The following is a 17,062-nucleotide window of genomic DNA, read 5'->3' as shown; positions in this document are numbered from 1 at the left end:
TTGAGAGGTCACATTTATTTCTCAATCTTGATGGGACTTCATCAGGATGTGTATCTTGACAATTTCTAGACCGATTTCAAATGTGGGTCATGTGGGTTCCAAACCAGTTCACTGGGTCAAATCTTAGAGATATTAGAGGCCTCATCAATGATGTTGGTGAAACTTGGTTTGAATTTTTTTGTTTCATTTTACATTTTCAAGGCTGAGTTTGAATCTGGGTTACATGATCCCAAAACAACATCACGAGGTCAAAGCACATGAAAACCTTGTTACAAATCTAGAGGATATATTAATGCCTCGATCAAACCTCATGAAACTTAATCAGAATATTTATCTAAGCCATATGTAAATCTGACTCATGGGAGTTCAAACTAAACTTAAAGTCACCAGGCTAAATCTTAGAAAAACTCTGTTACAACTCTCAAAAACTAATGACCCAATCTGAAACTTGGTCAGAATTTTTATTTTGAAATTTTTTATTCTAATTTCGAATCTGGGTCATGTGTGTCAAAAATTATGTCAAAAGGTCACAACTTTAGAAAAACCTTGTTACTACTGTAGGGGACACATTTATGGCTCAATCATGATGAAACTTGGTCAGTATGTTTATCTTGACAATATCTAGGCCAAGTTTAAATTTGAGGAACTTTGTTACCTGGTCAAATCTTTAACAAAAAATCTTACAACTCCAGGCCCAACTGACCTTTATGACACAATTGTGATGAAACTTTGTCAGAATGTATATCTTGATTATATGGAAGCCATTATTAAATTTCTGTCACATGAGGTGAAAAACTTGATTTCCATTGGTGTTTCTAAACTCAGGTGAGCGCACAAGGGCCATCATGGCCTTCTTGTTTATTAAAAGATTAATTTTAACAACCATCTGTTGGTGTAGATCAACAATGAGCTTCAACAATTGCATTCCTAATTTAAAATATTTTTTAGTTTTTTTATTAACTAGTACTAATAGAAATTTCTGGATGCTTTTAACACAAACTTAATGCTAAATTTTTGAATTAACAAAACCCCTGCAACAACTCTGTGGCCAAATAGTTCGCCTCATTAGCTTATCTTTTTTTTGAAAAAAAATTATGAGCTATTGTAATCACCTTGGCGTCTGCGTCTGCGTCCGGTTAAGTTTTTTGTTTAATAAATTAAAAATTCAAAGCAGCGTTCTCACTTAGCTGCACATTTTGAGTGGTGGAAGTTCAAGGTCATCCTTCAAGGTCAAGGTCATCCTTCAAGGTGAAAGGTCATTTTTTTTTTTAATTCAAAGCGGCGTTATCATGAATCTGCACATTTTGAGTGGTGTAGGTTCAAGGTCAAGGTCATCCTTCAAGGTCAAACAAAATAAAAAAAAATTCAAAGCAGCATTATCATGAAGCTGCACATTTTGAGTAGTGGAAGTTCAAGGTCAAGGTCATCCTTTAAGGTAAAAAAAATAATAATAAAAAATTCAAAGCGGCGTTCTCATGAAGCTGCACATTTTGAGTGGTGAAAATTCAAGGTCAAGGTCATCCTTCAAGGTCAAGGTCATCCTTCAAGGTCAAAGGTAAAAAAAATTATTAAAATTTAAAAGCGGCGTTCTCATGAAGCTGCATATTTTGAGTGGTGGAAGTTCAAGGTCAAGGTCATTCTTCAAGGTCCAGCTCATCCTTCAAGGTCAAAGGTCAAAAAAATAATAATTTCAAAGCGGCGTTATCATGAAGCTGCACATTTCGAGTGGTGGAAGTTCAAGGTCAAGGTCATCCTTCAAGGTCAAGGTCATCCTTCAAGGTCAAAGGTCAATCAAATAATATTTCAAAGCGGCCTCCTCATAAAGCTGCACATTTTGAGTGGTGGAAGTTCAAGATCAAGGTTTCTTCAAGGTCAAAGGTTAAAAAAAAAAAGGCCAAAAAAAAAATAATATTTTTCAAAGGGGCGCAATAGGGGGCATTGTGTTTCTGACAAACACATCTCTTGTTTTTTTCAAACATTGTTAAAAAACACAAATATTTATTTTTATTATTTTATTTTTGAAATACCGTCCAACCATCCCACCCAAGATTCCCCCTCCCCCCCCCCCAAAAAAAAAAAATAAATAATTTTGTGTGTGCATTTTTTTGCATTTTTGGAAGATAATGTAATAAATGACCACACCCCCACACTCTACACCACTCTCCACTCAACTCCACCCCTCCCTCCTTTGTGATTGAAATTGAGATAGGTCCCTACACCTTTAAAAAGAAAAATAGATGAGCGGTCTGCACCCGCAAGGCGGTGCTCTTGTTTTTAATATGGTTTGACTTGGTAAAAAAGTATTTTTATGTTGCCGTAAAATGTATTCATTTATAGTTGTAGCAAATAGTCCTGAGAAGAGCAATATTAAATGCATTGCATGGAAGACAGCCAGTGTTATACATGTAATAGCTTAGAGTATTATGTTGCAGAAAAACCATATGAGCCAGGCTCAGAGGAAATGGGGCTTAATGCAAGTGTGTAAAGTGTCATCCATGTATAACCCTTTGAATGCTGGGAAATTTGTCGTCTGCTAAATTGTCGTCTGCTCAATTTGTAAAATGAGCATTTTCTTCGATTTTTTTCAAAGAATACTATCAGAATAGCAAACAGTTTGGATCCAGATGAGACGCCACGTTCTGTGGCGTCTCATCTGGATCCAAACTGTTTGCAAAGGCCTTCACAATTCGGTTCCCGCACTGAAAGAGTTAAAATTTATGCACATGCATTTAACCACGTTGCCCCACTGTTGGCTGATTTATTAAGTGTATTGTTTATAGTCTCAAGTAATCCAATATCCCCTATTTAACTTTCTGGATGAATGATTGTAATGAAACTTGGTAACCATGGTAAAAGAACCCATTATACATGACCATGGTTGCAAAGTTCATGGTTTTTGCCACCATAGTTAAGCACCGACTATCATAGTTGATGTATTGAATGACTTAGATGTGATAGTCATAATTAGCAATACAGTTATTCTTTGCCGTCCGGGGTATTGAATGACTTAGATGTGATAGTCATAATTAGCAATACAGTTATTCTTTGCCGTCCGAAATAAGTGTCTCCATCATTTTATATTTGTCTAGATCTGTCACATTTATAGGCAAAAACAACCCACACAATAATCAACATTATTGTAATTCATTCAAAATCTATAGTGCGATCATTGTTAAAATTATCAACTACTGGTTAATCCAGCAGTATGTGTAGTAATATTGAGTGCATTATGCTGCTTAAATGCGTAGTTTTTTAGCGAGGCTGTTTTCAGAGAAAACACGAGCTATTGTCATAGCCAGCTCGTCGTCCGCCGTAGGCGTCGTGCTAAAACCTTAACATTGGCCATAACTTTTTAAATATTGAAGATAGCACCTTGATATTTGGCATGCATGTGTATCTCATGGAGCTGCACATTTTGAGTGGTAAAATTTTAAGGTGAACATCATCCTTCAAGGTCTAGGGTCAAAAAAAAAAGTCAAGGGAAGTAATAAGCTTTAAATGGACATAGTTATCTGACCTGCCCACGTATATATTTTTGTTAAATAAATCAAAGCGGCGCAGTAGGCGGCATTGTGTTTCTGACAAACACATTGTGGTAAAAGGTCAAGGTCAAGGTCATCCTTTACGGTGTATGGTAAAAAATACAGATTAAAGGGAAGTAATAAGCTTAAAAAAGGGAGAAAATTATTAAGTATTGAACATAGCCACTTAATATATTTGGCATGCATGTGTATCTCATGGAGCTGCACATTTTGAGTGGTGAATCTACAGTCACGGTAGTGGCTTTTAATTATTTGCTACTTAAAATAGAGATTTGTTACAGACAATTATTTTCAAGAGAAGTAATTTATATAATTATAAATCTCATATTATATATTTCCTTACCAAGAATTGAAGTTCTTTTCACAGTTACTGTACAGATTTATTATTTTGATTATTTATAACCCAAATGATTGATTTGTCAAAGTTTTTTTTTAATGATATAATTATAATTTCTTTGATGTTCATTACATACCTGTGGACTTATGTCCATAGATACATGATCAACCCCCCCCCCCCCCCCCACCCGGTTGGATTGGACAAAATTCAAGGGAAGTAATAACCTTTAAAGGGAGATGATTTCTATACCTGCCAAATGATAAATAGAAATGTTATTTCAATGCGGCACATGCAGTAGGGGGCATTGTGTTTCTGACAAACACATCTCTCGTTGGGTCACTAGGTCAAAGGTCAAGGTCATGTGAGCACAAAAAAAAAAAAAAATTCTGACAAGCTTTCACAGCCGAGCGTGGCACCAGTTATGCGGTGCTCTTTTTACTTATAAGCTTTTTGCTTAAAGTTGGGAGGGTAACATGCAACCAATCCATGCTGGCTCATGAAGCATCATAACCCATAAATGTACACATATGATTTGCAATACAAATTTTATTTAACAAAGTATGTTGAATCATGTTACAGCTTAAAGCATAGTTATCTTATGAATGCAAAATAATTTATTACAAGCAAATTTTCATGTACATGATCAATGAAAACTGGAATGTTCTATGCCTGTCTTTACCCTTATTACATAAAAATCAAACTATTACAAGACTTGCGACCTTCAGTTCTCTGGTACAAATTACAAACATTTGGATGATAAAAATCCTGTAATGATTATTAAATACAAGTTAACATAAATTATACCCATGAATTAAAATTCATATAGGGAACCTTACTTATTGTTTGAATTTTATTGTGTGTCTTGTATCAGGGATCATCACTTTGCTTTACAATTTTATACCTAGGACTTTGAAGCCAACATAAGTTACAAAGAGGAATTCATACATATTTCATGCAAATTTTTTATATTTCACCCATTTTACTGTATGATTATATTTCACCTTTTTTTCAGCACGATTTTAGTGTTCATCAAACAGACGACGAGAGTAGAGAGGGTGCTGCTGATGATGAAGACGATGGAGACGACGACGATGATGAAAAGCCATCCACTATCTCACGGATCTCTCCTGCATACTCAAATAAATCAAATATTGCGCAATTGGCGGTGGCGACGCCCAGTGACTCTCGTGTTGTGAATTCCAAAGAGCAGTTAGTGATGGACTTGTCTGATGTGGACACATGTAAATACCTTCAAGTTTCGATGTTAAACGAGTGGGACTACCCGATTTTTAGTGCTGCTAGTGTCCATGGGAACTTTATCTTGAGTAAGGTAAGCATGACCTAATTAAACCTGCACTCCCTACTGGTTTTTTTAGCTCACCTGAGCAGGAATTGCTAATGGTGAGCTTTTGTGGTCACCACATGCCGTGATACATCGACATGCGTTGTGTATCAGGAAATTTGAGTTTGTTATCGCACTAGAGGCCATATTTTTCAGCATAATTTGATGGAAACTTGTTCACTCTTTTTATCTTGAAATACATTGGCTCAGTTTGAATGTTGGTCATGTGCACTCAACACTAGGTCACGGGGTCAAATATAAAAAGAACTTGTTATCAGTCTCAAGGTCACATTCATTATTACATAATGTTGATGAAATGTTTTTTACAATACGTAGGCTGTGGTCAAATCTGTGTTATGGGCGTCCAAAAACTAGGGCATCAGGTCTAATTTTAGAAAAACTTTGTAATCTCTCAAGAGCAGATATGGGGAAAGCCCGTCGGCCATTGTCAGACATTGCAGACAAACATTTCAATGCACACAGTAAGAAGGAAGATGACCAGAATAACTGTGCAGTAATTTTTGCTTTCAAAGATTGTAACCCTTTTGCAGTTTTCACAAAAACAATATTTATGCCCCCCTTCGAAGAAGAGGGGGTATATTGCTTTGCTCATGTCGGTCTGTCGGTCGGTCCGTCCACCAGGTGGTTGTCAGACGATTACTCAAGAACGCTTGGGCCTAGGATCATGAAACTTCATAGGTACATTGATCATGACTCGCAGATGACCCCTATTGATTTTGAGGTCACTAGGTCAAAGGTCAAGGTCACGGTGACCCGAAATAGTAAAATGGTTTTTGAATGATAACTCAAGAACGCATACACCTAGGATCATGAAACTTCATGGGTAGATTGATCATGACTCGCAGATGACCCCTATTGATTTTGAGGTCACTAGGTCAAAGGTCAAGGTCACGTTGACCCGAAATAGTAAAATGGTTTCCAGATGATAACTCAAGAATGCATACGCCTAGGATCATGAAACTTCATGGGTAGATTGATCATGACTCGCAGATGACCCCTATTGATTTTAAGGTCACTAGGTCAAAGGTCAAGGTCACGGTGACCCGAAATAGTAAAATGGTTTTCGGATAAAACTCAAGAACGCATATGCCTAGGATCATGAAACTTCACAGGTAGATTGATCATGACTCGCAGATAACCCCTATTGATTTTGAGGTCACAAGGTCAAAGGTCAAGGTCACGGTGACCCGAAATAGTAAAATGATTTTCGGATGATAACTCAAGAACGCTTTTGCCTAGGATCATGACACTTCATAGGTACATTGATCGTGACTCGCAGATGACCCCTATGGATTTTCAGGTCACTAGGTCAAAGGTCAAGGTCACAGTGACAAAAAACGTATTCACACGATGGCTGCCACTACAACGGACAGCCCATATGGGGGGCATGCATGTTTTACAAACAGCCCTTGTTCTTTGTTACTTGTTCAGGATATTTCCGGAGATCCTTTTTCTCAACATTTGTCATACACTGAAGCATAGACACATTTTGAGAATGATTCCAAATGTTAACAGAGCGTCTCGAGTTGTGGCTGAATGACATCAGGCTTAACTATTCGTCTGCATAAGTAGTTGAACATATAGAATTTTAAGCTACATTGCACACATGTCACAAAATGTGATTCCAAGAGGGTGGACAAAATTACTATGTTCTGCTAAAAGGACTTATAACAATGGAATTAACGAAGGACATCATATAATTAGTATGGATAATGATTAATGAAAAGACTGTGTCATTCAACAATGGAGAATTTTAAATTTTTAATGCAAATAATAATTTTTTATGAGAAATGTACAATTATTTATTATATTTATTGTTTGTCAAAAACGAGTGTTTGTCACTCTATACAAATTACTGTAATGGCATATAAATGAAATGGAAGATATTGAATAGTAAACATATTGAATATATGGGTTGATTTTAGTTAAATACATCAATTACAATCAAGATTGTATGTTCATAGAAGTAAATATTCAGGGTTTTTTTTGGCCCGATTTTATAGCCGAAATTCGGCTTTGTTCCCAATCCCAAAAAGTATACTTTTTTCCCAAAATGTGGCAAATTTTTTTTTATTTTTTTTTAGAAAGAAGTGTCTGATGCGTATTTTATCTCAATTTTAATTCAATTACATCTAACAAAGTATTTTATGATTTTGTTCTTTTAATTTGAATGATTATAAAGAGTTATATCAAATTTAGTATTTCCCTAATCAGTGGACTTATCATGTGGAAAAAAAGGCTAATGAATTTATTTTCCCAATTTCATGAAAATGCCTATAAAATACCCAATTCCTAAGCCATGGGCTATCTTCCCAAAAAGTGGGGAAAAAAAACCTGAATATTATTTTCAAAACTGAAATTACTACGCTTAATTTATTTCTTAAAATCCGGCTATTAGCGCCATGTTTTGCCTGTTGTGAATTTTCTTTTTCATGCTCCTATGCCCTCCTAGGTTAAACACAAATTAGACCTGTGAAATTTATAACTGGCCTGCTCATTTTTTCCCCTTATATGCCAGTCTGGCCTGTTAATTTATTCTGCCAGAGGCCATGTTTATGACTCAATTTTGATGAAAATTGGTCAGAATGTTTATCTTGACAATATGTAGACTCCATAAGAATCTGGGTCATGTGCTTCTAAAGACAAGGTCACCAGGTCCAATATTAAATAAAAACTTATATAGGTCAAAATAAGGATTATCTTGATGGTACATAGTCGGAATGTTTATTTTGACAATAACAGGGCCGTGTTGGAAACTTTGTCATCTCTATTACTGAAGAGTGTATTTGAATAATTGTTAATATTTCCCTCAAACTGCCAATAAAGCTGAAATGTTTGCCCCAAACCTTATTTTCCTGATATTTGTTTGCCTGTTAAATTGCTCCCCTCCCTGCACTAAGAAAAAACGTGATGCATATTAGAAATGTCTGATCCTATGGATAGAAATGGCCTCATCAACATCTTCATGTTGTGTCATATCAATGTCCACACAAAGATGAGGTATAAGGATTGTTGTATACTGTAATTTCCTGAGCCAACTTTACATGGCAGATAAACACCATGGTCTTGCTACCATGACAAAAAATGGTAGACCCTGGTTACTAAAGCCACTAAATTCTTACCACCATTAATATAGAGAATAATAGGTTGGTGACGTGGATGGAGAATGGTTATCTGGCAAGTCGGAGGAATTTATCGGGTGAGCCGAAGACGAACCCATAAGATCCTCCGACGAGCCAGATAACCATTCTCCATCCACGTCACCAACCTATTATTCTATTTATCCTGTCACATTTACAACATTCGTTGAAATGTTTCTAAAATATCTAGTTTTCGAGTATTTTGTGTTTAAATATTTAATATGGTAAACATCATGCGCGAAAAAAAACATGGTGACGTCACGTCAGGCAAAGTGCTTAGGCTAGCTTCCATCTTGTTAAGACACACAGAAATCGAGTTACTTGATATTAATTCAATACACAAAGACGAAATTATGCTGTTTAAATAATAATGTTTAAACAAACAGTTCTTTACATGTATTTGGTATTTTATTAATAGAAAAAAAGTATATTTTATTAATAAAAAATAATATATGCATGCGCATGCGCGGATAGCAACTGACGGATATTCGAGGTCACGTGGTCATCTAGCCTAATATCTTTTAGGATATTAGGTTATCTGGTTATCGGGCTGATTTAAAGGCATGTGACAGGATAAAAATTAATAATTTGATAACATAGCAGTCAATCCGTATTTTACATGTTCATGGATTTGTTTCAAATGCAGAGTTTCAGTGAAACCATCTTAGTAGGGCTTGATTGCTCTGTTGGACTTCACATCTTAGGACCGCAGGTTTGATTCTCAGCATGGCCTATTGCCATCTGTTTCTAGTAGGGCAAGTGACTGTTACTAGCATCAGTGTATGCAATTACTACTGGTAAACTAATTGTCACAAGAAATTTGTTTGTTGGTAAACTGACCGCCATATTACTAAAAAACTTAAAAAAATTGGGAAAATCTAACAAAAGCAAATATACAAAGCCTTGGGTCAGATTACTTCAAGTTCCCTCCCCTTTTGTATATAAATTTTGCATCCAAATATGTTTAATATGTGGTAATATATTCTTCCCTTCTGCTGCTAATATATTTACCTTTATAGTGAAAGACCAGTTAGAGACTGTATTCTTTTTCACACAATGATCTCCTAGTTGCATTAATAAAATGTGGCATATGTTTCTGTAAACATGAAAATCTGCACAATGGCAAATTAGACACTAATGTTTTCCATATATGCAAGCTAGTCTATGAAACATTTTTCATCCCTTGTAATTTCTGAATGGCCTCAATTATGCTAATTAAAGGACACACGCATCAATAGATTGCCTGGGATGATACAAATCCTATCAATATAATTGTGACACTATCAGTATATATGGATTTTCACGATGACTTTCGCTGCTAGCTATCAGACGATGGGACATGGTCCACTTCGTGTAATTGCTTCTGAAATTTCCTGTTGACAGCCTACGGTTTTTGGTGACTGAGAGCAAGTTAAGGGTATATAATACTGTGATAACTTCCAGCGGAAAATGTTTTGAGATAAATGAATATGGCACTGGTTTTTGTGTGAATTGTTGGTGTCATGATGATGTCCAATGCGTTGAATATTGAAATTGAAATGTTATTATGTGCGGAGGCACACAATGAATGAAATTTGTTTTTTGGATCAAAGTTGGGATTTTCGTTTGTTTAAAATTTTTATTTATCCTCATGAAAAATTGTCAAAAAATAAGACGCTGAAGTTGTGTTGAATTCTGGGTCACAACTTTATAGAACTAATTGTATAATACTGTCCCCAAAGTCGTTATTGATCCCGAATATTCCGCAAATAAGCAAGAACAAATTACCAGAGTCATGCAAAGGTGGATCTTATGCATCTACGCAGTCTGGTCAGGAGCTACCCTGTCCGCGTTTGAGACCACAAAACCTTGCGTGACTTTATACTGGACAGCTTAGCTCCTGACGAGACTGGGCAATGCCATAGGACCGATTACCCCATGACTTAAGTTGCTCAAATAGTAAGTATAAAGAAATTTTGTTGTAAATCTTTTGTATAATGAAATAAAAAAACACAATTCTTCATAATTTCTTGGTAACATCAAGATTTTACAATGTGATGAAGATTAATAATAAAAAATTATTACCCAGGCTTTTTAGCTCACCTGAGCACAACGTGCTCATGGTGAGCTTTTGTGGTCGCTTTTTGTCCGTTATCCGTTGTGTGTTGTGCATTTGCCTTGTTAAATCTCTAGAGGCCACATTTATTGTCCAATTTTCATGAAATTTGGTCAGAAGATTGGTTTCAATGATACCTTGGATGAGTTCCAAAATGGTTACATTTGCTTGAAAAACATGGCTGCCAAGGGGCGTTTTTTTTCCTTATATGGCTAAATATGGCTTTAGTAAAATCTTGTTAACACTCTAGAGGCCACATTTATTGTCTGATCTTCATAAAACTTGGTCAGAAGATTCATCCCAATAATATCTTGGACGAGTTCGAAAATGATGCCATTTGGTTGAAAAACATGGCCACCAGGGGGCGGGGCATTTTTCCTTATATGGCTATAGTAAAACCTTGTTAACACTCTTGAGGCCACATTTATTTTCCGATTTTTATGAAACTTGCTCAGAAGATTTGGCCCACTGATATCTTGGATGAGTCCAAAAATGGTAACCTTTGCTTAAAAAACATGGCTGCCAAGGGGCGGGGTATTTTTTCTTATATGGCTATATATGGCTAAAGTAAAATCTTGTTAACACTCTAGAGGCCACATTTATTGTCCAATCTTCATGAAACTTGGTCAGAAGATTTATCCCAGTAATATCTTGGATGAGTTCGAAAATGATGCCAGTTGGTTGAAAAACATGACGCCAGTGGGCGGGGCATTTTTCCTTATATGGCTATAGTAAAACCTTGTTAACACTCTAGAGGCCACATTTATTGTCCAATCTTGATGAAATATGGTCAGAAGATTTGTCCTAATGATATCTTGGATTAGTTCGAAAATGGTTACGTTTGCATGAAAAACATGGCCGCCAAGGGGCTGGGCATTTTTTCTTATATGGCTATATAAGGCTATAGTAAAATCTCGTTAACACTCTAGAGGCCACATTTATAGTCCGATCTTCATGAAACTTAGTCAGAAGATTCATCCTAACAATATCTTGGTCGAGTTCAAAAATTGCCGGTTGTTTGAAAAACATGGCCACCACGGGGGCGGGGCTATTTTCCTAATATGGCTATAGTAAAACCTTGTTAACACTCTAGAGGTCACATTTATTTTCCGATCATCATGAAACTTGGTCAGAAGATTTGTCCCATTTATATCTTGGATGAGTTCGAAAATGGTTTTGGTTGCTTTTAAAACATGGCTTAGCAAAACCTTGTTAACACTCTAGAGGCCACATTTAGTGTCCAATCTTCATGAAATTTGATCAGAAGATTGGTCTCAATGATATCTTGGATGAGTTTGAAAATAATTATGTTTGCTTGAAAAAAATGGCTTCCAAGGGGTGGGGCATTTTTCCTTATATGGCTATAGTAAAATCTTGTTAACACTCTAGAGGCCACATTTACTGTCCGATCTTAATGAAACTTAGTCAGAAGATTCATCCCGATAATATCTTGGACGAGTTCAAAAATGATGCCGGTTGGTTGAAAAACATGGCTGCCAGGGGGCCGGGCATTTTTCCTAATATGGCTATAGTAAAACTTTGTTAACACTCTAGAGGCCATATTTATTTTCCGATCTTAGTGAAACTTAGTCAGAAGGTTTGTCCCGATAATATCTTGTTATCTCAGGTGAGCGACTTTGGGCTTTTCAGGTCCTCTTGTTTGCTGACAGGATTTACCAAAATGTTCAATGGTATAATCAGGCAAATTTAATTTATGAAAAGTGTTTTCTTTTAAAGAAAGATACCCCCCTTAATTTTTAACCAGGTTTTCTGAAGGGAAAGACTGGTTATTAGAATGCGGGCGGGCTGGAGGGCGGGCGCGCGGAACATGCTTGTCCGTGCCATTACTATGTCGTTCATTGTCAGATTTTAAAATCATTTGGCCCATTTGTTCACCATCATTGGACTGTTGGTCGCGCAAAAGAATTACGTCAATATCTCCACTGTCAAGGTCACACTTTGAGTTCAAAGGTCAAAAATGGCCATAAATGAGCTTGTCCGGGCCATAACTATGTCATTAATTGTCAGATTTTAAAATCGTTTGGCACATTTGTAACCATCATTGGACGGTGTGTTGCGCGAAAGAATTATGTAAATATCTCCAAGGTCAAGGTCACCACGACTAAAAATAGATTGATATTGAAACAAGGGGGGTTACTGTGATGAACAATCAGTAGCAATGCATATTTTAAGTTGTAGTTGTCTCCCTTTATCAGACTTTTTGTTTTTATTATGTCCCCCTTCGAAGAAGAGGGGGGTATATTGCTTTGCTCATGTCGGTCTGTCGGTCGGTCGGTCTGTCTGTCGGTCAGTCCGTCCACCAGGTGGTTGTCAGACGATAACTCAAGAACGCTTGGGCCTAGGATCATGAAACTTCATAGGTACATTGATCATGACTCGCAGATGACCCCTATTGATTTTGAGGTCACTAGGTCAAAGGTCAAGGTCACGGTGACCCGATATAGTTAAATGGTTTTTGAATGATAACTCAAGAACGCATATGCCTAGGATCATGAATCTTCATGGGTAGATTGATCATGACTCGAAGATGACCCCTATTGATTTTGAGGTCACTAGGTCAAAGGTCAAGGTCAAGGTGACCCGAAATAGTAAAATTGTTTCCAGATGATAACTCAAGAATGCATACGCCTAGGATCATGAAACTTCATTGGTAGATTGATCATGACTCGCAGATGACCCCTATTTATTTTGAGGTCACTAGGTCAAAGGTCAAGGTCACGGTGACCCGAAATAGTAAAATGGTTTTCGGATCATAACTCAAGAACGCATATGCCAAAGATCATGAAACTTGATAGGTAGATTGATCATGACTTGCAGATGACCCTTATTGATTTTGAGGTCACAAGGTCAAAGGTCAAGGTCACGGTGACCCGAAATAGTAAAATGGTGTCCGGATGATAACTCAAGAATGTTTATGGCTAGGATCATGAAACTTCATAGGTACAGTGATCATGACTGGCAGATGACCCCTATTGATTTTCAGTTCACTAGGTCAAAGGTCAAGGTCACAGTGACAAAAAACATATTCACACAATGGCTCTCACTACAACGGAGAGCCCATATGGGGGGCATGCATGTTTTACAAACAGCCCTTGTTGAAAACCTGGTTTTGTGACAATTTTGTCCCTTGTTTTAATATATTTATATGATAAATATTAATATGATGATGATTATAATGATGATGATCCTTCTTTTTTGATTTGCAGATTGCTTACAAGCTATTTATGGAGGTTGGGTTATTCGAGACATTCCGTATTCCTGTAGCTCCATTCATGAAATATTTCCATGCGCTCGAGCTTGGTTACCGAGACAAACCATGTAAGTAAAATGGCCAAGAAACTTTCTGCAGTGAGATAATTAGATTTTAGTTCAAACCTATTAATATTAGCCTGACTGCATGTAAAGTTTAACCCTGTCCCACTCAGAAGCAAAGTGAAAATGGCTATGTGCAAACAGCACAAAACAAGAACAGCCTGCGAGTAACTCACAGTCTGTTTAGGTTTTATATTGTTTTCTTATCAGTATCTTAGAGTAGGAAATGAACTTTTAAAACTTGAATCTAGTAAGAAAGGTCCTTAATTAAGTTTAACTTTCTAAGGAGCTAAAAATTTATCAAAATAGTATCTAAGTGGTTAAGGGTTAAGGCTTATAGTGAAATTGATCATGTCAGTTCCGTGGGAAGACTAGTACTTGGCCAGATCTCTCACAATTACACTGTGTTTTGAGTACAGAATTGTGACCTGGTTGGTAACGGAACTCATGAAGTTTTATATCACAATTTATCTACATGAAGCATTGCAATGGAAATTATATACAATTATAGTTCTGTTATAAAAAGTGTGCATGCTAATAGCGATAGAACATATTTTGATGTATTAAGATGTAATAGGAAAAAATAGAAATTACTCAAAACAATATATTGCTGTTATAAAAAGTAACTTTTCTTTGACTGAGCAACTGATTTTTTTTCATAAAATTCATATTCATTTGTTAATGTGAAATGGCAAGAATCTGTAGAAATCATCTTAATATCATGGAAAACAGTGCTGCCAGAAATATTTCTACATCACAATAAAGACCCGGTCGTACATTAATGACCGTCAACCCTTAAATAAATTTTTTAATACCTTTTGCTCTTGTGTTCTTCCTACTTGACAGTATTGGATATTAGACTGAACGATGTCACCCTTGAATATCAGCCTTAGTTCCAACCTACGCTTTTGGGTAAATTATTGAAATTGGATGTGGTCCATGCAGACACCATAGCTTGCAAAGTGAAGTAGTCAGAAAACATTGCCTTAATGATATCAGGTTTACCCCGTCCACCTTCTAGACAAATTGATTCCATTAACAGATGACCCTAGAGGTTTTTGAGATGATAAGTAAGTAATGAATGGTTAAAAAAAGTCAGGATTTATGACAAGGCACAATTCCAGAAGACATTTTCATGAGTGACACATTCTTGGTTCATTAATTTAAAAAAACATGTGTGAAGGCACTCTTTGTCAGGCAACGGAATTAATTTTGTATAATAATATAATTTTTTATGCTTTATGAATTCTATCTTTTTTGACACCACAATTTTAATTTTAAACTGAAAATACCAGCTGGCAGCTTAGTAAAATTTTATGATGTTCTATAAACATTGATAAATATACAGTGAAAACTCGCTATTAAGACCACTTGTGGGACTTTTTAAAAGTGGTCTTAATAGCGAGTAGGTCTTAATTCTGAGTTTTCATGAATTTGATGGACATATAATTACAACAACGTAAATATTCAATGAACTTTAATCTTTTTGCATACAATATAACAGTCATCCGTTTAAACATTGTATAGTTTTTAACAACATAAATAACATCCATGATGACATTAACCCATTTATGCCTAGCGTCTAGAAAAAGGCCTTGGCAAACAGCGTAGACCCAAATCAGGGTCTGCACTGTTTGCTTAAAGGAATTTCTGTTAGAAATATTCTAAATATAGAAATAAATATACTAGACAACCCTAATTTTGGAAATAAATTGATCCAATTTAGAAGGATGGGAGAGTCCACTAGGTTTAAATGGGTATAAATTCCGCATGCATGGCAAACATTATTAAGCATATGTGTGGAAATTATATATCACATTATATATCACAGTTTCTTGCTTGCTTATTTTCCAACATGCAAGGAGTAGTTTACAAATAAATATTGTAACATGAATCCGATTGTTATTGTTTGCAGTTTGTTTTACTGGTCTTGAAATGTTAAGACTTGCCACTGCTTACCCCCTTCAAGATTGGCTTACAGAAGAAATTAAATTGCGCCGTGCTCCGTGAAAAAGGAGTTTAATGCATGTGCATAAAGTGTCATCCAAGATTTTCATACGCAGTCTGCACAGGCTAATCAGGAACGAAACTTTTCGCCTAAACTGGATTTTTGCAAAGAAGAAACTTTCTTGAAACAAAAAATATCATCAAAGCAGCAAGTGTCATCCCAGATTAGCCTGTGTGGATAATGCACTGGCTAATCTGGGACGACACTTAACGCACATTCATTTAACCCCCTTTTCAAAGAGCACGGCGGCTCAATTAAACGCTACTGTGCTGAAAGGATACAAACAGTGTAATCATGTTAATATAATACAAACGCCAGATTTGGAGACCAACATTTCTCTATAGAAACAAATTTGAAAACATCAATTTTCTTGATTGCTGTTAAGAGATAGCTGTTATTGTTCGTAAAAGTTCCCAGTAAAAGATGAAAATTCTCAGAATCTTCACCACTTGCTGTGGTTAAAAAGAATGCTCTTATAAGTACAAGAGCGTCCATCGTCCACTATTGTTGTCACCGAATGGTCGACTTCTGGTTTCCATGGTTACCAACAAGATATTATCACTGAAATCTACTACAGGACATTATAAATTGAGTGTGGGAAGAACAGTTGACAAGTCTGTGAGAAACCAAGCCATGTACTTTAGTGTGTTGGGTACAATCTGTGCCTTTCTTTATGAAATCCATGGAAATAATTCTGAAATGAGGAAATTTAATAATCTGTGAATGAGACCGATGCAGTTGTTTTTGTCCAATAATGATTTTATCACATTTTATGCTCTTTTGAATCTTCTTGGCTTCTACTATGCATGTAGCATCCCGGCCATTTTGAACTTTTCAAAAATGAAAATGTTTGGCATGGAAATGTGACAGTTTACTGTCAAAGAGAACAGACTTTGTCTATCTTTATATTTCCTATATAGTTTTAGCAGTAGATTTTCAGAGACTAAAATAAGTCTAATTTTCAAACGGGTACTTAAAAAATAACAAAGGTTGTTTTTTATAGTCTACAATCTGTGGATGCATTTGCTTAATAATTATGTAACTATGTGGTTATGTTTTGGAGACATGGTATCATCATCATTATGTGTTAAGTTCCTTTGATCATTCAAATTTGTATCATGCCAATAACAGTCTATGATTTTGCCCTATTTATAATCCATGTTGCCTGCACTTTTAGTCCAGGTGAATTTTTACTGATAAATTCTTCATTGAGAGACTGCAAAGACATCATAGTAGTATGCTTG

At 36.0% G+C, this 17,062-nt stretch overlaps 1 protein-coding gene across 5 annotated transcripts in view; it reads left to right on the top strand.

The window, feature by feature from the left end:
* Nucleotides 1–17,062, top strand: part of LOC127853988 (cGMP-inhibited 3',5'-cyclic phosphodiesterase 3A-like) — a 206,292-nt gene that overhangs the window by 151,628 nt on the left and 37,602 nt on the right. For all 5 annotated transcript variants that reach the window (XR_008036859.1, XM_052388888.1, XM_052388887.1 and 2 more), the window contains 2 exons: nt 4,892–5,209; nt 13,705–13,816. Coding sequence is in view for 4 of the 5 variants with exons in the window: in XM_052388888.1 (XP_052244848.1) it covers nt 4,892–5,209; nt 13,705–13,816 (430 nt within the window). In the remaining variant the exon portion in view is untranslated. The remainder of the gene's footprint in view (nt 1–4,891; nt 5,210–13,704; nt 13,817–17,062) is intronic.

This window comes from Dreissena polymorpha, chromosome 12 (assembly GCF_020536995.1).
Source record: "Dreissena polymorpha isolate Duluth1 chromosome 12, UMN_Dpol_1.0, whole genome shotgun sequence".
NCBI classification, from domain to species: Eukaryota; Metazoa; Mollusca; class Bivalvia; order Myida; family Dreissenidae; genus Dreissena; species Dreissena polymorpha.
The sequence above is the reverse complement of the archived record's forward strand: the minus strand, read 5'-3'. Positions and strand labels throughout refer to the sequence as shown.